General features: G+C 40.6%; 1 protein-coding gene across 2 annotated transcripts in view; it reads left to right on the top strand.

Moving 5' to 3' along the window:
• Window positions 1-5,798, top strand: part of RNF13 (ring finger protein 13) — a 51,572-nt gene extending 45,774 nt beyond the window's left edge. For both annotated transcript variants that reach the window (XM_075268821.1, XM_075268822.1), the window contains exons 7-10: window positions 755-860; window positions 1,111-1,204; window positions 2,139-2,219; window positions 4,800-5,798. In XM_075268821.1, the coding sequence (XP_075124922.1) occupies window positions 755-860; window positions 1,111-1,204; window positions 2,139-2,219; window positions 4,800-5,182 (664 nt within the window). In that variant the 3' untranslated portion in view covers window positions 5,183-5,798. The remainder of the gene's footprint in view (window positions 1-754; window positions 861-1,110; window positions 1,205-2,138; window positions 2,220-4,799) is intronic.
• The last annotated feature ends 8,026 nt before the right edge of the window (window positions 5,799-13,824 follow it).

Genomic DNA, 13,824 nt, shown 5'->3' with positions numbered 1-13,824 from the left:
TATATATATATATATATATATTTATTTATTTATTTTTATAATAATATTACCACTTTTCAAAATGTCAGATAAATGTGATTTCACCTACCCCCTTCCCTCTTTCATGACTCTGTTGCAAAGATATTTATTTATTTCATAATATAAAATTGAGCAACGTGGAGCACCAAGGGCAATTCTGTTGCACCAAACTGACCCATCCTATGAGTGACAGGGCTAGATGAGAGTGGAGCGTAGCATTTCGGAGCCAGGGTGCTGTCCTCTGTTCCAGATTGGTCATTTGCATATTGTGAAATAATTGAGTATCTCTGTGACAGATGCATGAATTTTCATGGGGAGAAAGCATTAAAATCATCCTGACCTATCTAACTGTGCTGCTGGCTTAATATATTTCACCCTGGTTACCGATTCCATTTAAGCTTTATTTTTTTTCCCTGTGTTTTAACATTTATAGTTTTAGCCAAAGTAGCTAGAAATTTACAGCTGTAATATTATAGAACTAGAGAATATTCAGTACTAAGAGCACATATAGCATTAGGAATGTATTTTACTCACATAGGCAATAGGAACCCGTTGCTACAATGTAATGTCATGGACTCCCTTAAATTGTGTTTTGCAGATATATTTTATTTGACCTTTATCTTATTTTGCAAATTATTTCAAGATTTAATATTCTAGAAATTGGGCGTATGTGAACTGTGCCAACATGTCTGATGTGTTACTATCCCATTTATGTGTTCTGCTTTGTTTTGCACAGTGCATACATTGAACTAAAGCCTGATGGGAACCTGCCTTTGGAATACTACTTAATTCCATTTCTAATCATTGTTGGCATTTGTCTGGTGCTAATTGTCATTTTTATGGTAAGTAGCACAACTGTATACCTAGTATAGACAGCAGGGGCAGAAATTAGATTGGGAACAATTTTAGATATTAGGTATAAACATTAAATATGCATATTGAATATTGGATAGGAGAAAATCCTACATCCTGTTCCAAGTAACCAAGTGAGAAATTTGAGATGCGTAGACTGAGCCTAAAGCATTTATAAATGCGGACACTGCCTTGTGAGACTAATTCCCATGTACTGTATCTGAATTCTTTTTTACATAGATCACAAAGTTTGTTCAGGATCGACACAGAGCAAGAAGGAACAGACTGCGCAAAGACCAGCTGAAAAAACTGCCCATTCATAAGTTTAAGAAAGGTAAGATCACCAGATATGGTCAAATATGCAGCACTTCAGGGAAATTAAGAAAGATCATCTTACATTACAGTATGCATATTGCTCTTGTTCATATAGTTCTTTCTGTTATTCACAGTAGGCTCCCAGCCCTGGGTTTGATGCACTAAACACTCGCCCAGTCCCTTACTTATGCTCTAGTATTCAATGATAAGACCACTAGAATTTGCGTCAGCATCCGCGTGGAAATAACGTGTCCCATTGACTTCAATGGGTTCCGTTTTCCACATGGAACCCACGTAAATCCACGAGAGGATTTCTTGACGTCCCCCCAGTGATTTTAATGGGTTCCGCATGGAAAACGGAACCCATTGAAGTCAGAGAGGCTTTTTTTTTTTTTTTTTTTTCCGCTCGGATTCCGCATCAGAATCCACGCCAAAATACTCTGTCTGAATGCCCCCTGTGGGTGTAGGGAGGGTTCTTCCTGGGCACTTGTGAGTAGGAAATCGAGAGCGTTAAAATATGGTTGGTGCTTGCCACCGCCCAACATACTTTTACATTGTTATCCTAATCCTCCGGTATAATAAGAAGGTTGTCTTGCTTTCTGCATTGTGTATCTATACTACAGGCACAGTTTAAGGTCTAGGGAGAAATGCAAGGGAACAGCCGTGTCTCCTTGTAGGGTAAAGTTGGTGTAACATATCCAAATGGTGAGCAGCTTAAAGATGTGTAAATATTTAGATGCTGCAAGAATTTGTCTTCAACATCTGTAATGAATCAAAAAATATGGAACAAAGACAATGGAGTCCCGTGCAGGATCTATATTTAGCCTAGTGACTCCGCCATGTGTAATATCCATGTGTGTTTGTTTGCTTAATGTCATTGTGCAATATTCCACAAGCTTGCTCTTGTTATTGTTAACATGGTTTAATACTGTGGATTCTGCTTTGTATTACAGGTGATGAATATGATGTGTGTGCAGTCTGTCTGGATGAGTATGAGGAAGGAGATAAGCTGCGAGTGTTGCCGTGTTCACATGGTAAGAAAATCAGAACATATCTATAGATGTCTTCCTCCACAGATCAGGTTAAGACTTACACATGTGCCCTTAGGGGTAGGTTCACACTGCTGTCTAGTGTCCATTCTGATCAGTCAGAGGATTAGACAATGGACATAAAATTTTCCCTGATTGACTGGTGCAAATGAAAAACTTCCTGCTTGTCAGGGTTGATGCAGATAGAAAGTCTACTGTTCTTATCTGTCAGGCAGGCAGATCAGAAAAATCACCAAAGTTCATCCCAAAACTTACTACAACCACTTTTAAATGGTTAATAGCTTTTAAACAAGCCTTGCATAAATCAGTAGTACAAGTAATAATGCTTACATCTTCATGTATTAGACTCTTTCACTGCTCTTTCCTTCATTCCAGAACGAACATTCACTCTAGAATCTAGAGCAAGACAGACTGCAAGTCACAGATGTTTTGGATTACAAAGATGTCTATGTAAAGGGGAGGGAGGAGCACCAAGCAAGCAATGAGTGAGGGAGGAGTTATATAGGCACAGATGGGGCTTTTGGAGCTAAATAGGCAGTCTTTTTCTTACTCCAGCTACTTTATTGGTAGGACAGGACTTCCCTGCTCATGCTTGAGAGAGTTATGGAGCAGATTCTCCTCTCTAGTCACTGTGCAATGTATAGGAGACTCCACCTACCAGCTAAAAATTCGAGATGTAGCCTGCAGATGGGGAAAAACTGTACAACAATGTAGAATAGGGGCCATGCAATGGCTAGCAATACAGTTATTCCTTATGTATGTGCACTGTACTACAGATATATGCAAATGTTGGTTAGGCAGTGTGTCACAGGAGGAACACCATGATGTAAGGTTATTCTCACAAACAGACTATCCTGTATGTATCTTTGGCAGCCCAGTGGTTGAGTTGTAAACTGCAGCCTGTTAGAGAATTTGCCAGGATTTTACAATATATTATGGAATTCGGTTTATAAAGAAAATGGAGACATTAACCAATTTCAAGCTAATGGAGGAGTGGACATATCCATATATGTGCTATTTGAATCTACATGTTCAATCCTGTATTTCAGCTTGTACATACAAAGCTACTGTAGTCCTCCCAACAGGAGTGATGCATCCTCCTGGAGGATGGAGGTCGCTTTTTATGTTTGGATTATTTCGACATGGGGAGTCCACATTTAATATGGACTGCTCATGGAGAAAATTGATAAAGGTTAAATGGATTGAACAGGTATATGGAAGTAATGATATCCACCAAAGTCAAAGCAATCTCTAATGTTTAGCAATTGAGGACTGATCAAGTTCTTCAGCCCATTTCTTCAGTGCTAAAGAGCTATTCTTGTTTTCATGACTTGATTTATTTGTGTAGAAAACGGCATACCATACACTTCAGTCATATGTCCCATGACATCCAGATAAATGTCCATAAAATAGTAGTATATTGAGGAGCAGACACAAATAGTATTACTACAGCATCATCTCTCCATCATGTCTGCATCTTCTGTTTGGTTTTTCTTGTTAATATTAATATAATAAACATGTGGGAACAGGTTCTATAGGCAAGTTAAAAAAAAAAACAAAAAAAAACAGAAAACACACAAATATATATATTGTAATTATGTTACTTTTCCAAACTCTGCTTATACAGAGGGGGAAGAATATTGTAGAAATGCTTAGTAATACAGTGTAGAAGAGAGAGGATGCAAGTGTAATAAGCATTAGCGGTAATTGGATACACATGACATTTTGCACACAGAACTGAGATATTAGGGAAAAAAATCAGACTAATCCTATTAAGCAGTTAGAGAACAAAGCTCAGTAAATTTGGGTGAGAAATAAGTATAGGGAGAATTTGCTGGAAATGGATAATGTGCTCGGAAATTTCACGTTAAAATACGGCACCTGATAAAGCATACTGCCTCAAATAACAGAACGGTAGCTCATCTCTCAGGATTAAGTGAAAAAATAAAATAAAATGGAGGAAAAACCATTAAAAGAAAGCAGAGTTGTTATTCTAGTTCCAGGAATTAAATTAAACTTGGCCATTATTCTAAACTTTTTCTGATCAACAAACCAGTCGGAAGTTCCAAATCATCATAAATCTGAAGTTCCTAAATTGGTAAATTTTCTGGTGACACTCAGAGATCACCTGAATGGAATGGTTGCCAAGCATGTGTGCCTCCACTCCTTGCAAGAGCTATGGGACTGATGAAGGTAGCAGAGTACAGCTCTTGGCTATCTCCATCTGGCCCATAGACCTTCCAAGGAGTAGTAGGGTGGATGCTTAATATTGGCTCCATCCAAACTCCTCCTTACTACACAACCACAGTAAGGAGGCCTTCAAATGAGGCCAGGGTTGAGCATTCACCCTGCTGCATGGAACCTCATATTAGTCATTGATGTGGGGCCCCCAGCCATTAGATTTCACCTCTCCTCTGCCTAGATGATAAATGTCATGTCATATCATTACAAATGTCAATTCTGGAAATAGCCCTTTAATTGTGTGTAGTTTTGTTTTATTATTTTTGTAATGTTATAAATATTCACACCCTTTGTCAAGATGCCTAATAGATTTTCTCTTATCAGCCTATCACTGCAAGTGTGTTGACCCATGGTTAACAAAAACCAAGAAAACCTGCCCTGTCTGCAAGCAAAAAGTTGTTCCATCCCAAGGAGATTCTGAGTCCGATTCAGACAGTAGCCAAGAAGATAATGATGTTTCAGAAAACACTCCTTTACTGCGACCTGTCCCATCTGCCAGCACACAGTCATTTGGAGCCATGTCCGAATCGCGCTCACAGCAGTGCATAGCGGAGTCTTCTGATGAAGATGACGATGATGATGACGACGCAGGTGATGATGATGCAGATGACAGTGACAGCAGTGATGAGGAGCACAACCCTGGAACTGTGGTGGTGCAGCTACAGCACAACCTGGAACGAGATTCTCGAGAAAGGAACACCGTTTGAGTCTCCAATGGCACCACTTGTGCTTGTCTCCCGTGATGCTTTGTCATACACTTCTTTTTCACCACAACAAAAGGTCTTTAGCAATGAACTAAATGCTGCCACTTGTTAGGTCTTGAGGTTGCAGTCAAACTTAAAGCGCGATGTACAGAATCTATAAATAAGAAAAGCTGCTAGGTATTCAATGCTTTAGTACTAGGACTGGACACTAGTGACAAGACATGGACACGACCAAACCGTAACTGCATGTGTTTTATCTTCTCTGCACTGAAACATCTCATTGGCTCTTAAGCACAGATTAGAGATGCAGCATCAATGTATAAGCTTTGCTATGCACAATGGATAGACTTTTAAAGACTGCTCTTTACTAGGTATGCAGGAGGCGGTATGCATGACATGCTGTCAAGGAAGTGACAAGTATGGCTCTGTGCGGCATGATCCACAAAGCCACAATACCAGTTTCTAGGTAAATCGAGGGTGCACAATGTAGATTATTACCAATACAATAGCAATTGTTCTTTTAATTATTTATTATGCAGCCTAGTTATTTGCTGCTACAGCAAAAAAATAAAAAAGTTAGTGCTTACAATAACATAAGTATTTTGTTCAATAAAATAAATCTCTCCGGAAGAGAAAAGTATATTTTATGGCTTTCAACTTTGTATAATTTCTCTGGATTTATGCACTTTGGGCAGAAGCTTATAGTCATGAATTTATCCACTCTACTATGAGGATTATGTGTAGAAGGCAACATACTTGTGTAAACATTTTTATATCACACAATGTAAAGTCTCAAAATAAAAGCTTGATTTCCCACCTAATCCATCCTGGTTTATCTTCTGGTTTTTCGAGGCTGATTTCAGATGCAACTTATTTTTCAAAAAAAAAAAAGAAAGAAATCGCAGCCATTTGTGAAGTCAGAAGTGGATTCAGCATGAAGCCCTGCCTTTTATTATTTCCCAATCCATTTCAATCCAATTTTGGCTTTGGCTAAAAATATGCGTAAGAATAAACTGATTTGTTTTCCTTTTGTGTGAAACTATCCAGAGGCTAAGGCCACACATTACAATAGCACTGGAGGATAACCAGCTGAGAAATACAGGACACATCTAGTGGAAGGGGTTTAAACACACAATGCAGAAAAAGGGTTTTGAGCTGCAGGTTTTGCACACGCAGCATGTCAATTATTGCTGTGTGTTCGGCTAGCTGCACTAGCATAAACCTGATGGTTTTTTTTTTGTTGTTTTTTCTCTGCAGTTAAGTCTACTGCAAACTCACAGAGCGTGGCCTTAGCCTACAAGAGACTTTGTTCTGGTTTACAGGCTTGCTTTTCTATTGTATATTTTACATGTATATAGTGAAAATAGTTTGCTTCTCCCATGCCTTGTATATTGTGGTTATTAGGTATGGGAGAAGAAATTTAAAAAAATCACGTGTATACCTATTGTTAAAAAGCTGCAGCCACATACCCCTCTTTCTTGTTTAGCCTGTGTGACCTATAGCTCAGCCCCACATGGTGCTGTGTTTCAAGACTGTTATTTCTGGATTTACATACAGAGAAACTGATCAAGCACTGTTTTAGGCCTTAACACCCTCCTGATAGTTTCCATATTATTATGGCGGATGTCGGGTATTCAAATATGGTGGCCACTCTGGAGTTGAGGGGATGTCATAGCCGCTGGATCTTTGCTGTATTTATACAGTAAAGACCCAGCGCTGATGCCTGTAGTCAGTGTCCCACTGATCTTGGGCATTAAAGGGGTTGGCCATTTCCAGACCAATATAGAAAATGTTTTTGTATAATTTAAAGGTATACAATTTTCCAATATACTTTCCTTATCAATTCCTCATTTTTGTCTAGATCTCTGCTTGCCGTCATTAGTTCTGTTACTTCTAGTGGATACAGTTCTGAGCATGGTCATGTGATGTACACACACAGGTTCACATCTTCTTACCCAGTAATGTCTGATTACTGTGCTGTGACTATAACAAGCGTCACCTGTGTGTCCATCTCATGACCATGGACTGTATATCACATGACCATGCGCAGAAGTTCATCCTCTAGAGGTATGCAGAATGAATGACAGCAAAAAGAGATCTAGAAAACTGTAAGGACTTGATAGAGAAAGTATATTGGAAAATTGTCCAACTTTTTATTATACTTCCAATAATATTTGTCTTACAAAGTTGGTCTGAAAATGGCCAACCCCTTTAAGGCTTCTGGCGCCTTGATCAGAGCTAACCGAGGGGCCATTTTTGGAGAATATTGCCGTAATCCGGAATGAGATCTGAGATTGGCAATCTGTTACCATGGCAACTGGGAGCCTATTAGAGGCTCGCCAGATTTTCTCAGCATTTGCAGCCTGTAATAGAAGTCTTGGTATTTTGCAATGCATTAGCATTAGTAATCAGAACCCTGGTAGTCAAGAACCCTAGGGGGTCTGGTAACTTAAAAAAAAAAAGACATATTTAGTTATCCCTGTGTCAGAAAACACCCGGTCTGCAAACTTAGAAAAATATTTTTCTTGTACAGTGAATGTTGTAGCAGGGGGAAAAAAAAATCCAAAGTGTCAAACTGCCTCTTTTTGCTGTTTCACTTCTGATAACAAATGTGAATAAAAAGTGATTAAAACAGTAGACATTTCTCAAAATGGTATAATTAAAAAGTTCACCTGGCCCTGCAAAAAAAGGTGCCCTATGCATCCCTGAACACGGAAATGGAAAAAAGATATGGGTGTCAGAATATGGAAACGCTAAGAAAAATTCATTTTATTTTTTTTTTCCTTTTTTACAAAGTTTATTTACTATTATCTTGGTGGCACAATGAATGCTGTAGCAATAAAGCCTGTTGTTTTTTTTGTTTTTTTGTTTTTTGGGGGGGGTTGGTATACTTTTTGTATTTTATGGATATGTCATCAATCAATATGATACACCAATTTGAAAACCCCATTAATGCTTTGCAGTGCTGACAAACTACTTCATTGGTCATCAATCGCAGTGAAGAAAAGGAGGGGGGGGGGGGGGGGAAGCTGACTGGGAACAGTGACTGACCATCAACCCAACCACTGCTTCTAGATAGCAGAGGTGGTCTGAAACCTCAGTAACCAGCTATAAACACTGAAGACACACATTCAGCTTTACTGTCAAACAAAGGAAGATGCATAAGCTATAACTGAAGTGTTTTACCCAATACATTGCTTTAAGCTGCAAGTGTAAATATGATTCTGTTCAAAGGGGTTATGTAGTATTTTATATTTGATGAAGGGGAGGGGAATGCTTGTATGTGGGCGGCAGGCTGAATTGTACTTGTAATAGCCATACTTTTCATATACAACATACATTTGCCAATGGATCGACAAGATCCTACAACCTTTGGTTACCCGAGTCCCGGGTTTTGTAAAAGATACCAAGGACCTTTTGAGGGTCCTAGATGGGTCTCAGTGGAGGAGTGATTATGTTTGGATGACCTGTGACGTTACTTCTCTGTACTCTTCCATACCGCATCCAGTGGCCTTGGAGGCGTTGTCTTTTCATCTATCCAAATTTTCTAATTTTTCATCCATACTTTGTGAATATGTTCTTAAAGTGGTAGATTATTTACTTTCCCATAATTATTTTATGTTTAATAAAGAATTTTTCATTCAGACATGTGGGGCGCCAATGGGGGCGACGTTCTCGCCCTCATTGGCGAACCTCGTCATGGCATATTGGGAAAGCATTTATATTTCTAGTACACATAACCCTTTTGGACAGTCACTGGTGTGGTTTGGAAGATACATTGATGACATCTTGATCATTTGGGGAGACAGTACAGCCAAGATACCGGATTTCATCTCTTACATCAATAGCAACAATTTTAATTTGAGATTTACACACCACGTGGAGGTTAGTAACATCAATTTTCTTGATGTTACCCTAATTGGTAATAAAGATACAGGTACTATCTCCACTAATATGTACAGGAAACCTATGTCAGGGAATACCCTTTTACATGCAGGGAGTCAACATCCCAGGCATACTATTAATTCATTGCCAGTTGGCGAATTTATCAGGGCCAGGAGAACTTGTACGGAGGAAACGTCTTATAAAAGTAATATTGTTGCTATGGAACAGAGATTTCGAGAATGTGGATATCCACAGTGGACTCTGGATAGAGCCAAAAATATTGTTTCACAGATTGACAGGAAATCTCTGTTGTCTTCAAAACAAATGTCCAAAAGGAATTTTAATAACATCAGTAAGAGGTATATTTTTCGACTGTGTATAGTAGTAATTATAAACAAATTATAAATATAATTACAAAGTACCTACCTATTCTCAATCAAGATGAGATCCTCAGATCGATACTATCTGAAAAATGTCAATTTATTTCAAAAAGGGGCAAGACACTTGGAAATTTTCTTTCTCCAAGTGTCTACACGAGTGATCCAAAACCCAGTACTACATGGATGCACCTGTTAGGTTTCCATAAATGTGGTACTAGTCGTTGCAATGTGTGCAAGTATACGGAAAAAACCTCGGTTTTCAAAAATTCGAGCGGGAATAAGCAATATGACATTAGATATTTTCTTAACTGCTCTAGTTCTTATGCGGTGTATATGATATCTTGCACCACTTGCAATCTTAACTATATAGGTTGCACCAGACGCACTTTGAAAACGAGGATTTCGGAACACTTGTACAGCATCACTAATAGCAACTGTACCAAAAGCACGGGAGTCTCGCAACATTTTATCCATACACATGGTGGTGATGTTGCAAGTTTCCGTTTCAAAGCTATAGATCAGGTTAAGAAACCTTTACGAGGTGGCAATCGGGAACGCTCTCTCAGATTGAGAGAAGCGTCATGGATCTTAAGATTAAACACACGGTCACCTAATGGGTTAAACAGGAGGAATGATTTATCTTATATTTATTAACGATTTATTCATTTATCATTCCTCCTTGTGATATAGGGTCCTTTGTATTGAAAATTTTGACTTGTATTCCTTAGTAATACCTTAGAATATATAGCTATTGGTTTATTATACATCACTTACCTTGGATCTTTGGCTGTGGCTTTTCTATTTATTCGGCCTGAGATGTGTGTGCATCTTTATCCTCTATCTTCTAGGGGCACACTTTGACTTACGGACTGATGTGGACATGGTCGGTTTCCGTAGTTGTGGGATCCTTTGTTCACGCATGCGCATGCAACATGCAACCATCTTTGTTCAGGGATTCCTTTGATGGTGGGACTCCTTGTTTACGCATGCGTACTTACCTTATAGATCGTTCGTACAAACATCTTTTTCTGGGGAATCCTTTTCTCTTTTCTTATGTACACGAATCGAGGAATTATATGTTCAGTGTGGAAGGTTAACCCAGAGCACTGGATTGTCATATAAAAGGTAAAATCAAATTAGGAGGTGTACATATATATGTATTATTTAGTACGGTATGGGTTTTATCATCACTCTTCACCATGTCATGTTAGTGGTGATCTCTTTTTGTATGTGACTATTCTTGTCTGTCTTTTTCCTCTATAGTTTATTTGTTTCATTTTTTGATTTTCTTGAAATCCATTCTTTATCATAAATGAACTCATGTATAGAGTATTATTGCTTAGCGTGTTTTACTTACATATGTTTTAGGTGTATTTCTTTGTATACGTCATCACGGGTCTCTGTAATTATGTGAAGTATCTACACATGATTTTCATGATATATAAGAACCAGTGGATCCTTGAAAACACTAGACTACGAATAAGAACTTTTGTTCGAAACGCGTCAGTCTTTTTGTTTTTCCGCTATGCATTATATCCAGTCATCCCGTTGGACAGTTACTATTTTTAAATGTGTATCTCAATAAAGAAGAAATATTTTTAAGGAAGAGTATTGCTGGATTATCCTTTTTGGTCAGTTTTCCCATACTTTTCATATAGGAGGGTCAAGATATTGCAGGTAGCAGTAGAGTCACAATTATTGATACCATAATGTATATTTTATTATAACAGGTTCTCCCATAAAATTAAACAACCAAGGTGGCCTTTTAAAAGGGGTGACATGATGGGCATCCATGTTAGTGACTGTGGGAGACTTGGCCTGCACTTAGACTGAGCGCTGTACTCAAGCACAGAAGGAGGACCCCTCATTTCTGCCTCCCATAGAGTGACTTGACAGCATGACTCGATACTGCTGCTTAAAGGGTTATCTGGTTTCTAATATTGATAGCTTAGGCTATCGGCACCCCACAGGTCACTGGTATCCTATCCCACTGAAATCTATACGGCAGCATTGCAGTACCTGCGACCTGGAAAAGCGATTCCTCTGCCCCACCCCCTGTTTAGAGCTAATTAGCATAGGGCGAGACTTCAGTTTTAGCCAACAGCATGCTTAATGCAGGACAGTATAGGCAAACTTGTGACTTTATCCTGCATGTGCTGGGACCAGTAATACATTGGAATAACCACCTGACTGGTTCCCTTTAAATATATTAGATACAAAGGCCCTCCAATATAAGCTTGCTGTCCTGCTGGCTTATCTGCAAAGCTACACAGGGGCACACTTTTATCTTATATACTTTCTGTGAAGTTTCTAACAATCTGAAGATTTAACAACAGGATCTAGAAACAAAGGAAACCTGGTCTTTATGTTTCATATGCGGCAATTTAATTTTAGAATTAAATAAAGACATTTACTGTGTTTAGAAAGGGAATAAAACAACAGCTGCTGAGTGCTTGCACACACGTGAGCAATAAACTAGCTTGTTAAGTCAGTGGCATCTGCTGATGTATTGTACCGCCACACGTTCCCGCACTGTGGGGCCTTTGTGCCTTTGTGCACTCCTGCCCAACCACTGGTTACCTGCTACAACTATGGGGATTGGTGTCTTTCCAGGAAATACTGCAAGATTATATAATTTACATAATAATACAACTTAGAGTGCTTAAAACTCTGGCCTAAAAGTAGTGATCTGTATTTAAAGGCATCTTGTCAGATAGGTTTAGATTCCTAAACTGACCTCAAGTAATGACTTTTTTTTCTATGGTGCTCCTCACAAAGCTTTCTGTCGTTGAAAGTCGATTTAGAATTTAGGATCGGCATATGTAAATTTACCTTCCCCAGCGATGAGGTTGGAGAGCACTACATCATACCCTATGAGGCTGGAAGTTAGGCAGGGTTGAGGTCAGACAGTGAGGAACATGTCTGCTACGCTACGCCATGCATACCTCCCAACTTTTGAAGAACCGAAAGAGGGACAAAATGTGCGGCGCGCCGCGGCAAATTTAGCCCCGCCCACTTTTGTGTTGACCCCGCCCACTCGTTAATTTTTTCATGTGCCCGCACACAGTATAATCCTCCTACAGTCACCCGTAAATTATATGTCCCCCTCTATCTCTCCCCCAGTTTCATATACACCCTTCATCTGCCCCAGTTTCATGTCCCTCTTCCATCTCTGCCCCCAGATTCATGTCCCCACATCTCTGCCCCAGTTTCATGTCCCTCTTCCATCTCTGCCCCCATATTCATGTCCCTCCATCTCTGCCCCCATATTCATGTCCCTCCATCTCTGCCCCCAGATTCATGTCCCCTCCATCTCTGCCCCCAGATTCATGTCCTCTCCATCTCTGCCCCCAGATTCATGTCCCTCCATCTCTGCCCCCAGATTCATATCCCTCCATCTCTGCCCCCAGATTCATGTCCCTCCATCTCTGCCCCCAGATTCATGTCCCTCCATCTCTGCCCCCAGATTCATGTCCCTCCATCTCTGCCCCCAGATTCATGTCCTCTCCATCTCTGCCCCCAGATTCCTGTCCCCCATCTCTGCCCTCAGATTCATGTCCTCTCCATCTCTGCCCCCAGATTCATGTCCCCCATCTCTGCCCCCAGTTTCATGTTCCCTCCATCTCTGCCCCCAGATTCATGTCCCTCCATCTCTGCCCCCAGATTCATGTCCCTCCATCTCTGCCCCCAGATTCATGTCCTCTCCATCTCTGCCCCCAGATTCCTGTCCCCCATCTCTGCCCTCAGATTCATGTCCTCTCCATCTCTGCCCCCAGATTCATGTCCCCCATCTCTGCCCCCAGTTTCATGTTCCCTCCATCTCTGCCCCCAGATTCATGTCCCTCCATCTCTGCCCCCAGATTCATGTCCCCCCTCCATCTCTGCCCCCAGATTCATGTCCCTCCATCTCTGCCCCCAGATTCATGTCCCCACATCTCTGCCCCCAGTTTCATGTCCACTCCATCTCTGCCCCCAGATTCATGTCCCTCCATATCTGCCCCCAGATTCATGTCCCCTATCTCTTCCCCCAGATTCATGTCCCACATCTCTGCCCCCAGATTCATGTCCCCACATCTCTGCCCCCAGATTCATGTCCCACATCTCTGCCCCTAGATTCATGTCCTCTCCATCTCTGCCCCCAGTGTCATGCCGTCCTCTCCTTTATCTGCCCCCAGATTCACGTTCCACCTCCACATTAAACTTACCTTCTCCTCCGCTCCCTCGCCGCTCTCTGCCCGCCTCTCTCGCTGACACATGCGGCTGAAGGAAGGAGCTGACACAGGTCAGCTCCTCGCTTCGCCGCTGCCCGCCTCTCTCCCTGACACACGCGGCTGAAGCTGCTCGCTTCGCCGCTGCGTCTCTCTCTCTCTCTCGCTGACA

Source organism: Leptodactylus fuscus, chromosome 3, assembly GCF_031893055.1.
Source record: "Leptodactylus fuscus isolate aLepFus1 chromosome 3, aLepFus1.hap2, whole genome shotgun sequence".
Taxonomy (NCBI): Eukaryota; Metazoa; Chordata; class Amphibia; order Anura; family Leptodactylidae; genus Leptodactylus; species Leptodactylus fuscus.
This window is presented reverse-complemented; position numbering and strand designations above follow the sequence as displayed.